The 13,456-nt window shown below is 50.4% G+C and overlaps 1 protein-coding gene across 3 annotated transcripts; it reads left to right on the top strand.

The window, feature by feature from the left end:
* The first annotated feature begins 512 nt into the window (after positions 1-512).
* ACTL6B (actin like 6B) lies at positions 513-12,882 on the top strand. Of its 3 annotated transcripts, XM_084881560.1 has the most exons (14): positions 513-634; positions 1,056-1,132; positions 1,356-1,521; positions 1,813-1,913; positions 7,463-7,560; positions 8,183-8,277; positions 8,343-8,449; positions 9,138-9,227; positions 9,381-9,442; positions 9,567-9,681; positions 9,799-9,879; positions 9,978-10,073; positions 10,263-10,349; positions 12,644-12,882. In XM_084881560.1, exons 1-14 carry the CDS (start codon positions 610-612, stop codon positions 12,722-12,724), a joined length of 1,281 nt encoding a protein of 426 aa, XP_084737686.1. In that variant the 5' UTR covers positions 513-609; the 3' UTR covers positions 12,725-12,882. The 3 variants fall into 3 exon arrangements, with proteins under 3 accessions (XP_084737686.1, XP_084737687.1, XP_084737688.1); XM_084881561.1 differs by lacking the exon at positions 9,138-9,227 and having other exon boundaries at positions 12,644-12,772; XM_084881562.1 differs by lacking the exons at positions 1,356-1,521; positions 1,813-1,913 and having other exon boundaries at positions 12,644-12,772.
* Positions 12,883-13,456: the final 574 nt, after the last annotated feature.

Below are 13,456 nucleotides of genomic sequence, written 5' to 3'. Positions count from 1 at the left end.
CAATTTAAAAAGTAAGGGAGCAGCCCTGGCTGGTGTGGCTCAGTTGGTTGGGCGTCATCCAGTGCACCAAAAGGCTGTTGGTAGATTCCCAGTCAGGGCACACGCTCAGGTTTCAGGCTCAATCCTCGGTAGGGGGCGTGCAGGAGGCAGCCCTCCGCTCTCTTTCTCTCTCTCACCCTTCCTTTCTCTCCCTCAAAATCAATTAAAAATTTAAAAAAAAAAAAAAAAAAAAAGGGTAAGGGAGCAGGGGCCTTAGCAGCAGTCACCTTGCAGAATCCTGGTCTCTGGATGGACATGGTCTCCATCTCTTGGGTCCTCTGCTCCCTGCCTGCCTATCCTTTGGGCCTGCCTCACCGTTCTTGCTACCCACACGCGGGTCCCCAATTCCGCCACCTAACGTAGCGGTGTCTATCCCTTTAAAGCAGCAGCCCCTGGCTGGGTTATTGTCTCTCTCCGTGCCCAATCCGCAGTGCTGTTGGGGGTGGGGGATCCGGCCCTGCGATTGGCCGCCTCGCGCCCCGCCCCGCCCGGGATCCCGGGAGCTGTCCGGCCGCCTCGGTGCTGATCCCGCCGCCGCCCACGGGCCGCGAGCAGCGCTGAAGAGGCACTATGAGCGGGGGCGTCTACGGCGGAGGTGAGCGAGCCTCCGGCTTCGGCCTCTCAGGCCTGGGGGGGCGCCCTTGGCAGCCCTGCGCCCCGACTGGGCACCCCGGGGCCTGTCACCTCGGTGCTCTGAGCGGGTCCAGTCCTGGGTTTGGGTCCTGCGCCCCTCCCACCCTCGGGCTTCCCCAACTCGCGCGCGCACCTGGCCCAACCTCTACACCCTCCAACCCACCACCGCCCGGCCCCGGCCCCTTCCTGGCCAGCAAAGACACTGGCTTGGACAAGGCCACTGGGCAGGAAGGGACCCTGGAAGCTTGGCTCCGGACTCCAAGCCACGCTCCCACTCGTCTCGGCCAGCATTGAAGGCGGCTCTGTCTCGACTTCTCCTCGGAACTCTCCAGGGGGGGGAGAGTTTGGGAGAGACCTCCTCACACACCTGTCTCCCTGCACAGATGAGGTGGGTGCGCTGGTCTTTGACATCGGCTCCTTCTCAGTCCGCGCTGGATACGCTGGGGAGGACTGTCCCAAGGTGAGCCTGCCAGCCCCTTCCCAAACCTAGGGCCTCCGGGCGCCTCTCCAGGCTTCCCAGAAATGCAGGGCTCTCTCAGCCCAGAGAAGCTTAGCTGAGCGGGAATGTTGGAGAAAACATGCTGGGTTAGCTGAGTTAAAGCCAGGCGGCAGGCTGAGGCCCTGCTGAGGGCTTGGACTGGGGCAAGAGGTTGATCCCTCTCCCTGCCGGTTCACCCCTCCAGGCTGACTTCCCTACCACAGTGGGGCTGCTGGCCGCGGAGGAGGGGTGCGGGCTGGAGTTGGAGGGGGAGAAAGAGAAGAAAGGGAAGATCTTTCACATCGACACCAACGCCCTGCATGTGCCTCGGGATGGAGCAGAGGTCATGTCACCCCTCAAAAATGGCATGAGTAAGGGGCCCCCATCCACCGCCTCCTGACACATACCTGAAGTCCACCCCTCAGTCTGGGACACAGTACCCCACACCCATGGAGTCTTCCTTGCAGCTAACCCAACTCCCAGGGATCCCCCTCACTGCTTCCCACAGCTGCCCAGTTCCCAGATACTTGGGAAGGGGGATTGTCACCGGAGCTGATCTCATTTCCCCTCCCCTGGACTTGGTCTTTCCCTTCCCTTTCCTTCCTATCTCTGGACCCCTGGCTGCCCAACCTCATCTCTTCCTGCTGGTCTCCTGGCCCCAGTCGAGGACTGGGAGTGCTTCCGCGCCATCCTGGATCACACCTACAGCAAACACGTCAAATCCGAGCCAAACCTGCACCCAGTGCTCATGTCTGAGGCGCCGGTAAGTGCCTCATCCAGCCACTAGTCCAACCCTGGGGCCCATCATACACCTCTCTCCTCAAGCCTCTGTCCTCCATCACCCATCTCAATTTTCAGACTTTCCTTCTAACCACATCTTCTTCCTTCCTCCCTGGTTTGGTCTCCATCCCTCTCTCTCTCCACCTCCATCCACTCACCCTTCCCCCAGCCAGCCTTATGCACTTTTTTTCCTTGTAAAGTTCTTTTTTGAATTTTTAACTTAAATTTTTTTAATATATTTTATTGATTTTGTACAGAGAGGAAGGGAGAGATAGAGAGTTAGAAACATCGATGAGAGAGAGTCATCGATCAGCTGCCTCTTGCACACCCCCTACTGGGGATATGCCCGCAACCAAGGTATATGCCCTTGACCAGAATCGAACCCGGGACCCTTCAGTCCCCAAGCCGACGCTCTATCCATTGAGCCAAACCGGTCCCGGCTTAACTTAATTTTTTGTCAATGTTATATATGCACATAAATAATCAATTTTCTTTATAAAGTATGTTAAGGGAAAAATTTTTCCATTCATACTCTCTTTCTTCCATTTACCTTTTCCAGAGGCAGCTACTTTTCTTTTAGCTAATTTTGTCTTTTTTTTTTTTCAAATCACTAACATACTTAAAATGCTGATTGTGGATGTTTTAGTTCTAGGCATCATCCATGGATTTCCAACTATAGAAAATGAGCATTTAGCTCTCTTTCCTCCCCAAGCCCACACCACACATATTTGTTACTCCCACCTTTTTAAATATACCGTTTCCCCGAAAATAAGACAGTGTCTTATATTAATTTTTTCTCCCAAAGTTGCGCTAGGTCTTATTTTCAGGGGATGTCTTATCTTTCCATGCGCTAGGTCTTATTTTCGGGGAACGCGTTTATATATATATATATATATATATATATATATATATATATATATATATATATATATATGTATATATATATTAATTTCAGAGAGTAAGGGAGAGATGGAAATATCCTCCATGATGAGAGAGAATCCTTGATCGGCTGCCTCCTTCTGGGGATTGAGCCCACAACCCAGTACCCAGTATGTGCCCTTGACTGGAATCTAAGCTGGGACCCTTCAGTCCGCAGGCTGATGCTTCATCCACTGAGCCAAACCAGCTAGGGCACTCCCATCTTTTTAAGAAAGCATATATTTTTATTGATTTCAGACTGGAAGGGAGGGAGAGAGAGAGGAAATGAGAGAGAATCAGTGATTGGCTGCCTCCTGCATGATTCCTACAGGGGGTTGAGCCCGATGCCAGAAATCAAACATGACCACCTGGTTAATAGGCCGATGCTGGCACAGCACTCCCACCTTTATGTACAGTTGTATTTTAGGTTTTTCTAAAATCAATATTCAGTATTTGCAGCCTGGTTAGAAGAGTCATGGGTTCGATTCCTGATCAAGGGCATGTAGTTCAGTTGAAGGCTTCCTAGTCCTAATCAGGACATGTGGGACACCTGTGGGAAGCAACCAAGTGATATGTCTCTCTCACATAGAGGTTTCTCTCTCTCTCTCTCTCTCCCTCCCTCCCTCTCTCCTTCCCTCTCTTTCTAGAAACCAATGGGGGGGGGAAATATCTAAGGAGAGGTTTTTTAAAAAGAAGTGTGACCCTAAATTATTCATCATTTATTTATACCTTTCTCAAAAAATTAATTCCTTGCTCCAGCTGATTTGGCTCAGTGGACAGAATGGTGGCCTGCAGACTCAAAGGTCCCAGCTCAATTCTAGTCAAGGGCACAAGTGTTGGAGGCTCCATCCCCAGTAGGAGGTATGCAGGAGGCAGCCAATCAATTATTCTCTCTCAGTATTGATGTTTCTATCTCTCTCTCCCTCTCCTTTCCTCTCTGAAATCAATAAAAAAAATATTTTAAAAATAAAATTCATATGGAAATCAAGGGACTCATAATAGTCAAAAAATCTTAAGAGAACAAAGTTAGATGATACATACTTTTAAAAAATTACTTTGGCATTGTGTCAATTTCATCTTGAAAGAAGTCTCTTCAAGAATCCACTGATTCGCTCCACTTTGGATTGGTTGCCTTCCACACAGAGAACATAGCTATCATCTTGACATCTCCCTTCACCATCATGTTAGGGAATCCCTTTGCCTCTTTCCTGTTAAAATCTTGTTTCCTGCATCTCATGACTACTTTTTAAGACTTGCTTTATTATTTTCATGGAGCATAGTCTCTAGTAATTGCCTTAGACAAGTCACAGGAAGTAAACTTTCTGAGACTTTGCATGTCTCATCTTGTATTGATAGCTTAGCTAGGTATAACACTCCAAATTGGAAATCATTTTTCTCCATAATCTTGAAGGTACTTCTCCATTGTCATCCAGCTTCTATTGTTGCCACCCAGAAGGCTGAAAATATCTAATTTCTGATCCTTTGATGTAATTTTTTTTCTTTCTGAAAGTTTATAGAATTTTCACTTTGTCCTCAGTGTTTTATAATTTCACACTATTATATTGGTTTACTTTCATTCATTGCTCTAAACCAGCAAACTCATTAGTCAACAGAGCCAAATATCAACAGTACAATGATTGAAATTTCTTTTGAGAGCCAAATTTTTTAAACTTAAATTTCTTCTAACGCCACTTCTTCAAAATAGACTCGCCCAGGCCGTGGTATTTTGTAGAAAAGCCACACTCAAGGGGCCAAAGAGCCACATGTGTCTCACGAGCCTCAGTTTGCCAACCATGGCTCTAGACCAGTGATTTTCAATCAGTGTGCCACAAAAATTTTAAAAATATATAATACCTAACTAGTCAGGGGCACTAACCTCTTTTTCCCTTAGATTGTCAAATAAATTAAAAAATTACAACAGCCAACACAACAATATTCATTCAATGTGAATGAATCAAAATTACACTTTTTTGTCAGAATGGCAAAAAATATATTTTTTGATGTGCTTCCGAATTTTAATAATTAATTTATGTGTGCTGTGGAAAAGGTTGAAAATCACTGCTCTAGACACTCAGTATGTCACTTTAATCTAGATACCTGTGTCTTTCAATCAGTGAAAAAAAATAATTCAGTAATTATTTAATTCAGTAATTTAAATTACTTATCTAAATTTTCTCTGTTCTCTTTTGAGAAATCTTATTATTTGGATTCTACACCTCTTGAACTGGTTCTCTAATTTTTGTATTTTTCCACATTTTCATTTTTCCCTCTAATTTCCAAGATACTCCCTCAACTTTATTATTTTTTAGTAAGTACATGGATATACAAAGTGGGGGCAGATTTTTAATTTTTTTATTGCTTCCATAGTGGGAGAAAGGGATAGAAACATCAACTGTAAGAATCATTGATTGGCTGCTTCCTGAATGCCCCCTACTGTAATCTGGGTGCCCGACAGGGATTTGAACCATGTTCTCCTGGTTCATAGGTTGACTCTCAACCACTCGGCCACACAGGCCAGTCTCTGCTTTATTTTTTAACCCTTTTATTGATTTTTTTATATCTGCTCCTGTATTTTTCATTTTCAGGGGTTCTTTTTTTTGCTATACAAATGCTACTTTTTAGAGCATCCTATTCCTATGTCATGGGTACAATATCATCTGTTATCTCACAAAGGATATTATAAATTTTGCTTTTGAAAGTTTTCCTGTCCCTGCATAATTTTGGTTCTCCTAAGCTACTTCCCCATCCCTCCTGCCCTTTTTTGGAGTTTTCTATCTCAATTTATTTTATTTTTAATTTAAAAGAAATATATTTTTTATTTATTTCAAAAAGGAAGGGAGAGAAATAAAAACATCAATGGTGAGAGAGAATCATTAATCAGCTGCCTTCTGCATGCCCTACACTGGGGACTGAGACCCACAACCCAGGCATGTGTCCTGATGGGGAATTGAACCATGACCTCCTGATTCATAGGTAGACTTCAACCACTGAACCAGGCCAGCAGGGCTCTACCTCATTTTACAGGTTTTTGGTTTTTTTTTAGATTTATGTAAATCCTTATTGGTCTGCTTATGATTAAGATGGTGGACTAAGCCCTAGCAGGTTTGGCTCAGCGGATAGAGTGTCGGACTTCAGACTGAAATGCTGATAGGGCCCTAGTCGTTTTGGCTCAGTGGATAGAGCGTTGGATTCTGATCAAGGGCATGAACCTCAATTGCAGGTTTAATCCCCCGCCCTAGTTGGGACCCTTCCAGAGGCAACCAAGTGATGTGTGTTTCACACTGATGTCTCCAACGCCCCCCCTCTCTCCTAACATGAACCTTTTTAACGTTAACAATTTAATACATTCACAATATTGTACAACCATAATTTCTATCTAGTTCCAAAACATTTTCACCACCCCAAGAGAAAATCCGTTTTCATAAAGCCATCTCCACTCCCCCTGCCTCAACCCTTGGCAACCATCAATCTGATTTTTGTGTCTATGGATACATCTATTTTGATTTTTTTTACAGAATGTAATCATACAATATGTGATATTTTATGTCTGTATTTTTTTTCACATAGCATGTTTTTGAGATTCATCCATGTTGTAGTATATATACTACTTGTTGTAGTATATATACTTTGTAGTATATATACTTTGATTTTTGATATTTACTTTGTAGTATATATTATGTTGTAGTATTTATACTTTGATTTTTATTATGGCTGAGTGATATTTCATTGTATGGATACACCATAATTTGTTTTTCTATTCATCCACTGATGAACATTTGTGTTGTTTCCATTTTGGCTATTGCTGATAGTGCTGCTATGAATAGTTGTGTACGAGATTTGTGTGAGTACCTGTTTTCAATTCTTTGGGGTATAACTAGGAGTGGAACTGTTGGATCATATGGTAATTTAATGTTTAATTTTTTGAAGAACTGCCAATTGTTCCCACAGTGGCTGAGCTATTTTACCTTTCCACCAGCAACTTACCATGGTTTCAGTTTCTCCACATCCTTTCCATGTTTTCTGTTGTTGTTTTTCCCCCCCAAATGATTGTTACCACCCTAGTGGGTGTGAAGTGGTATCTTATTTTGCTTTTGATCTGCGTTTCCCTAATGGCCATCAGCATTGAGTATCTTTTTATGTGTTTGTTGGTGTTTGTGGGTTTATGTCATTTTAAATTGCCCCTTGATTATAGTTTTGCTCAGATCTGGGAAGGGAATAAAATTAGATGTTTGTATTCAATCCACCATTTTTACTCAGAAATATCTCCCCTCTGAAATGATTAGAATGGGGAAGAAGAGAAATGTATTGGGGGCTGGGAGGAGCCTGAAGTGTGTATATTGTACAATAAAGAACATTGGGCCAGGAGTCAAGAAATTATGACTTGAGTCCCAGCACTACCATGTGACCTTTGTCAAATCACTCTCTCTCTCTGAGTTTTGTCTCCTTCAGCTGAGTTTGGATTGTGATCTTTAAACTTCTTTATAGTTCTCACATTCTAAAGGTCAATGTGGATTAAAGGGACAGCCTCTGTGCCAGTCAAAACTTTGTGTATGCACGTGCATGGGTTTGTGCCTGTCCATTCCTGAGTTCTCCCCTCCTGCACTCTCTCCCCAGTGGAACACACGGGCCAAGCGGGAGAAGCTGACTGAGCTGATGTTTGAGCAGTACAACATTCCTGCCTTCTTCTTATGCAAGACAGCTGTGCTCACCGCGTATCCTCTGGGCTGGGCTGCTCTGCGTGGGTGGAGGGCCAGACAGGGTGTGCAGCTGCTGAGCCAGGGGTTAGGCTTGATTCTGTGGAGATAGGTCTTAGAAGGGCAGACACCCTCACGAACCCCATTAGTACAGAAAGCCCCTCTGGACTAATGCCTTGGGGTGGTCAGGTCAGCAGCCACTTCCCATTTCTTGGGTCGGGCTGGGCAGAGAGAAAGTTGGGCCAAGTAGGGGCTGGGGCTGGAGAGCAGAAGGCGTATATACAATTCAGGTGTTTCCTTCCCAAACAGCTGATCCGCATTTACCTTTTAAGGATCTGCCTTGCATTGAACCCTGTGCTATGCACTGGGGCAATATGGCCCCTGATTTCAAAGAGCCCACAGGACATAAAACCACAACTAAAAAAGAGGCTGGGCGCCCAGAAAGAAGGCATGAAGGAATGTGCTGTGATTCAGAGAGGGGGAAAAGTGACAGGTCTCAGGAGCCTTCCTACAGCAGATGGGTCACCAACTAGGAGAAATTTGCAGACTGGGAATGGGCTCAGCATAGCAGAGGTCAGACCCGGGTCCCTGCCCCCTCCTTTGCTGCCACTACCTCTTTGACCTACCTGTCCTCTGCCAGCTTTGCAAACGGACGCTCCACCGGCCTGGTGCTGGACAGCGGGGCCACCCACACCACGGCCATTCCCGTGCATGACGGCTACGTCCTGCAGCAAGGTGGGGTCTCGGCAGCGGTTGGGGGTGCCTGGGGAGACCAGGCTCTGACACCTCTCCCTTTCCAGGCATCGTCAAGTCACCCCTGGCAGGAGACTTCATCTCCATGCAGTGCCGGGAGCTCTTTCAAGAAATGGCCATTGACATCATCCCACCTTACATGATTGCTGCCAAGGTGGGGCCCCTGAGGCGTCCTGGGCCCTCGCCTCTGTCTGCCGGCCCATCATCTCATTAGATATAAGAGCGGGGGCAGCAGGGCCCTCAGAGGACCCTGGGTCCAATTTCTCCATTTACAATCAAGGCTTCAGAGATTCAGACAGGCTGAGGGGGGTGGTCTATGTCACACAGCCAGCGGATAGCATGATGTGAAGGGCCAGTGTGGTGAGTTCCAGGGTCAGTTTCAATGTCTGCTTCTACCGTGTAAAAGCTGTGTGACCTAGAGCATGACACTGAAGTTCCCAGAATCCCGTTTTCTTCCCCTGAAATGTGGAACAGGACCTAAGGCTGCTGTGCCAAATGAGATACTACATGCGAGGGCCTGCCAGGACCACCCCATGGAACACGGCTCAGTGAAGGCTGTTTCCTTAAGGTTCTGGTCTCCCACTGTGTTCCCTATCCCTCAGCTTCCTCTGACCCAGGTCTTTCGGATCAGCTGTACCAATCGCATGGGTGGCATTTGTGGGAACAGGTTCTCCCCACTATCCCTCCTCTAACAGGGATGGAAACATGTGTGTGGGCCATCAAGCAGAGAGCCCAGTGCCTGCTAGCTACGGAGCCAATGAGTGCTGGGAACGTAGGTGTGGTCGGGGTGGGCTAGGCAAGTATGGGATGAGGGAGGATACTCATAGGCTGTGCCCCCACAGGAGCCCGTACGGGAGGGCGCCCCACCCAACTGGAAGAAGAAGGAGAAGCTACCTCAGGTTTCCAAGTCCTGGCATAACTACATGTGCAATGTGAGACACGGGAGACGGTCCCCCGAAACACCCCTCCCTGGCCGCTAGTCCCCTGCCCTGAGTAGACAGCAAGGGACAGAGGCCCTGCAGGCGGGAGGGGCTTGTGGGGGTCTGAGGAGGGTGGCCAACCCTCACTGCCTCCCTGGTTCTCAGGAGGTGATCCAGGACTTCCAGGCCTCTGTGCTGCAGGTCTCAGACTCTCCCTACGATGAGCAGTGAGTGGGGCCACAGCTGGGGGTGGGGAAGAGGGCAGGCCTGGAGCTCGGGAGGTGTGTGTGTGTGGGGGTCCTATGGTCCTTTGTGATTATCGAAAACAAAGTCTTGCTCCTTTCTGGGCAGGGTGGCTGCACAGATGCCCACTGTGCATTACGAGATGCCCAATGGCTACAACACAGACTACGGTGCTGAGCGGCTCCGCATCCCCGAGGGCCTGTTTGATCCCTCCAACGTCAAGGTTGGGCTGGCTGGAAGGCACTGCTGTGGGGCCGGCTGGGGTCCCCAGATGCTGAGATGTGGGGGAGGCTGGGAGAAGGGGCAGAAGGCCCAAAGCCCCGGTCCCCTTTCTCCGCAGGGCCTCTCGGGGAACACCATGTTAGGTGTGGGCCACGTGGTGACCACCAGCATCGGCATGTGTGACATCGACATCCGCCCGGTGAGGCCCCAGCCTTCAGCGGGGCAGAGGGCCCAGGACAAGTGGGGAGACAGGGAAGGGCTGCTCCCCGTCTGCTGACTCCTCCTCACTGCTCTCAGGGCCTGTATGGCAGTGTCATTGTCACCGGGGGAAACACACTGCTTCAGGGCTTCACTGACAGGCTCAATCGAGAGCTTTCCCAGAAGACCCCACCGGTAGGAGCCCACCCCCGGCGAGTCCTGGTTTACCTCTGCAGGACCAAGTCCTTCCTCCTTCCCAAACCTCTCGTGTCCTGGCCACCAGAGCAGAACCTTCCCCTGTGGCTTCCCAGTCTCCCCCAGCCCCCGCCCTGTCCTTCCCCAGAACCTAGGCCTCTGCTTCCCCAAGCCCTTGTTCTCCCCCAGAGCATGCGGCTGAAACTCATCGCCAGCAACAGCACCATGGAGCGCAAATTCAGCCCCTGGATTGGAGGCTCCATCCTGGCCTCCCTCGTAAGTGGGAAGGGGCCTGGCCTGGCTCTGACTGGGGGAAAGGGAGTGCCTTGCCTGCCTCCTCATTCATTCAACAAGCATTTCTTTTTGAGAAAGGGCAGTCGTGCTCCCAGAAGGGTTAATGTTCCACGGGACACGAACCAGGGAGTAGAGGGGCGTGACGCTGGAGTGGTGGGTTGGGATGAGATTGCTGTGGCCTGGTGTGTCCGAGTGAGGCACCCGCTGTGGTCAGCAGAGAGGAGACACTGAAGGTTTGGGGTAAGGCAAGGTGACAGTCGCAGGCAAGTTTGAGAAGACTACGTCTTTAAGAATCCAGTGTGAGCTGGACACCAGGGAAGCTTGGAAGGAGGCTATATTGGCCTGGAGTCACGGGTTGTAGCGGGGATGGGGTGAAGAACAAGGGGCCGTTTGAGAAGGAGGCACGCAGGCTGGTCTGGGGCAGCAGGTGAAGAGTTCCTCTTGGGCCTGCTGCGGGGGCAGAAGCAAGATACTGGGCAGGGAGCTGGAGGTGCACACTGCGCCTGGAGAGTGTCAGCCACGCAGAGGGACATCCCCTGGAGGGGGAGCCCCCAGAGAGACAGAAGCGAGGGTCAGAAAGCAGAAGGCAGACAGTCTGAAGTTAGCTCAGGGCTGAGCCTGTGAGCCACACACAGACATGGGGGCTTCCTGGAAGTGTGCAGACAGCTTGGCGCAGTCCCTGCCTCCATGAGCAGGGACAGTCTAGAGGCCAAGACCACGAAACAGGAACTCCTTCCGAAGTGTGAGGGTGTTCCTTTAAGGCAGGACCTGATCCAGTTGGGGGTCGTGAAGGGCCTGGAAGGAGCATTCAGACTGAGATGGGAAAATTGAGGAAGAGCCCATGAGGCAAAGAGGGACAGAGGGTGCTTGGACCCTGAGCAGAGGCAGCGAGCGGACACAGTAGAGAGTCAAATTATAATTTAGGAAGCTCACGTGGGCTCAGTGGTCTCTACTATGATTGGGGTTTGAAAAAGGAGCAGATATTAGGGAGTGGATTTGGGAGCTTATCAAAGGTCCCACTGACAGAATGTGGACACTATTTAGATGCAAGAAGCAAGAGAGAAGAGGGTCTAGGATGAAGCCCAAAAGGACTGTAATGTGAGTCACATATGCAACTTAAAAATCTCTAACAGCCATGTTTAAGAGTCCAAAGAGTAAGGCAAAATTAAGTTTAAAGACTATATATCTTATTTAACCCAGTATATCCAGATATAACTTCAATGCATGATCAATATAAAAATGATTGAGATATTTTACATTCTTTTTTCTGGACTCTGCCTTCAATATCTGGTGTGTATGTTACATAGAACACCTTTCCATTCAGACTAGCCACATTTCAAATGCTCAGTGACCACACGTGGCTAGCGACTGTTCTATTGGACGGTGCTAGGAAGCAAGAAAGACCTTAGAAACGAGTTTGGGCCAGACCTGGGGGAAGATAACGAACTCAGCGGTGGACATGTTGAGCTTGAAGTCCTGACACTCAAGAAAATGTACCCAAAAGACAGCTGAGTATTTGGCTCGTTACTCAGCATGGAAATCCGCCAGGAAAACGGAATATTGGGTTTTAGCTCATGAGAAGTCAGGGAGTGGATGAGCTGGTCCAGGAAGCCTTGCTCTGAGCCAAGGAGAGAAAAGGGGAACCGAGCCATGGACACAGCATTAACTTTCAGACAGAGACAGAGCAACCATCAAAGAGAAGAGACCGTCTGAAATGCCCAGTGCAGGAGGGCCTCAGGGGCAAGCTTCAATAGGGGTGGGGCACCAGGCGGTGCAGGAATGGTGAAAGGTTTTTCTTGGGAATGAGGGAAGACGTGACCAGTTTGTAAGGCCTGGTGGAGGGATAGGGTGCCTGGTGGAGGTGGCTTGTGCGTATACATGTATGTGTGGGGTGTGTGTGTGTGTGTGTGTGTGTGTGTGTCTGTGTGTGCTGGGTGCTGGTTGGTGGGCCTGGGCTGTAAGTTCCATCACTGGGCTCAAAGACAGCGCCTGGCCCAGGGCAGAAGGGTGTGAAATGCATACTTGTTGAATGAATGAATCAACATTATGACTGAACTATGAGGAGGGTGTTCACCCCCAGAATATGAAGGGGTTTGCGGGATGCTGGCGCGGGTGGGGGTTAGGGAGGTCTTTGCCGGAGGGAGGTGAGATGAGGGGGGGGGCAGGAAGAGGGTTTGGAGGGGCTGGGCCTGCACTGGCGGAATGTGGGGAAGCCCTCTCCCCCGGCCCCATTCCTTCAGGGCCTCGCTGACCTCCCATGTTGTCCCCGCGCCCAGGGCACTTTCCAGCAGATGTGGATCTCCAAGCAGGAGTACGAGGAAGGCGGGAAGCAGTGCGTGGAGCGGAAGTGCCCCTGAGGCTCCTCTCCCCCCGCCCCCGCAGCAGGCCTCCTGCGGCGCAGAGAGGACCCCGACACCCGCCCCCGCCCCGCCCCGCCCCATCGCCCCTGCCGTCCCCGCCCCTCTCGTCCTCATACCTTGGGATGTTTCTAGGTTGAAAGGAGTAAAAATGTTTTAAGAAAAATAGACGTTGGCCTCCTTGGCGGGGGGAGCGGACGCGGGGGTCCGGGGTTGGCGAGGGGGGAGGGGGGCCACACCTACCTCGGTTCCCGATCCCGCGGCGGACACCGGGGCGAGGTGTGCGGGCGGAGCCGCGGGAGCCACCGACGCCTCGGGTTCGAGAGAATCCACGGCCGGGGAGGGTCACGCAGCGAGCACCCCGCAGAGCCGCAGGAAGCCTCCGGAGCCGAGGGGGGGGAGGAAGGGGCGCTGGAGAGGAGATCTGCGGCCGGAGGGGCCAAGGCCGGGCCACAGGTCAGCCTGGGAGGGCGGAGGGGGCGGAGGGGGCGGAGGGGGGAGTGGGCAGGGCCCGGCGCTCAGGAGGGGCTGCGCTAGGGTCCTCCCGCCCCGGACTCAGCGGCGACGGGCATGGGGCGGCGGGCGGGGCCCCGCTGCGCCGGGCAGCTCAGAACTTCTCTGCCACCCCGGGTAGGCACTGAGGTTTCCCAAGGGTGGCCCCCACCCGAGGCCCCTGAGCCCCACTGTTCCTGAGTAGCTTGTCCCGGGGCCTCTGCGAGGCTTAGGGACCTG

The sequence above is a fragment of the Pipistrellus hanaki genome (assembly GCF_964339955.1).
Source record: "Pipistrellus hanaki genome assembly, chromosome: 4".
NCBI lineage: Eukaryota > Metazoa > Chordata > Mammalia > Chiroptera > Vespertilionidae > Pipistrellus > Pipistrellus hanaki.
This window is presented reverse-complemented; position numbering and strand designations above follow the sequence as displayed.

Coding starts and splice junctions, on each gene's coding strand:
- ACTL6B (XM_084881560.1), top strand. CDS start 610: ATGAGCGGGGGCGTCTACGGCGGAG. Junction 1,133..1,355: donor CTGGGGAGGACTGTCCCAAG/GTGAGCCTGCCA, acceptor TCACCCCTCCAG/GCTGACTTCCCTACCACAGT. Junction 10,350..12,643: donor GCTCCATCCTGGCCTCCCTC/GTAAGTGGGAAG, acceptor CCCCGCGCCCAG/GGCACTTTCCAGCAGATGTG.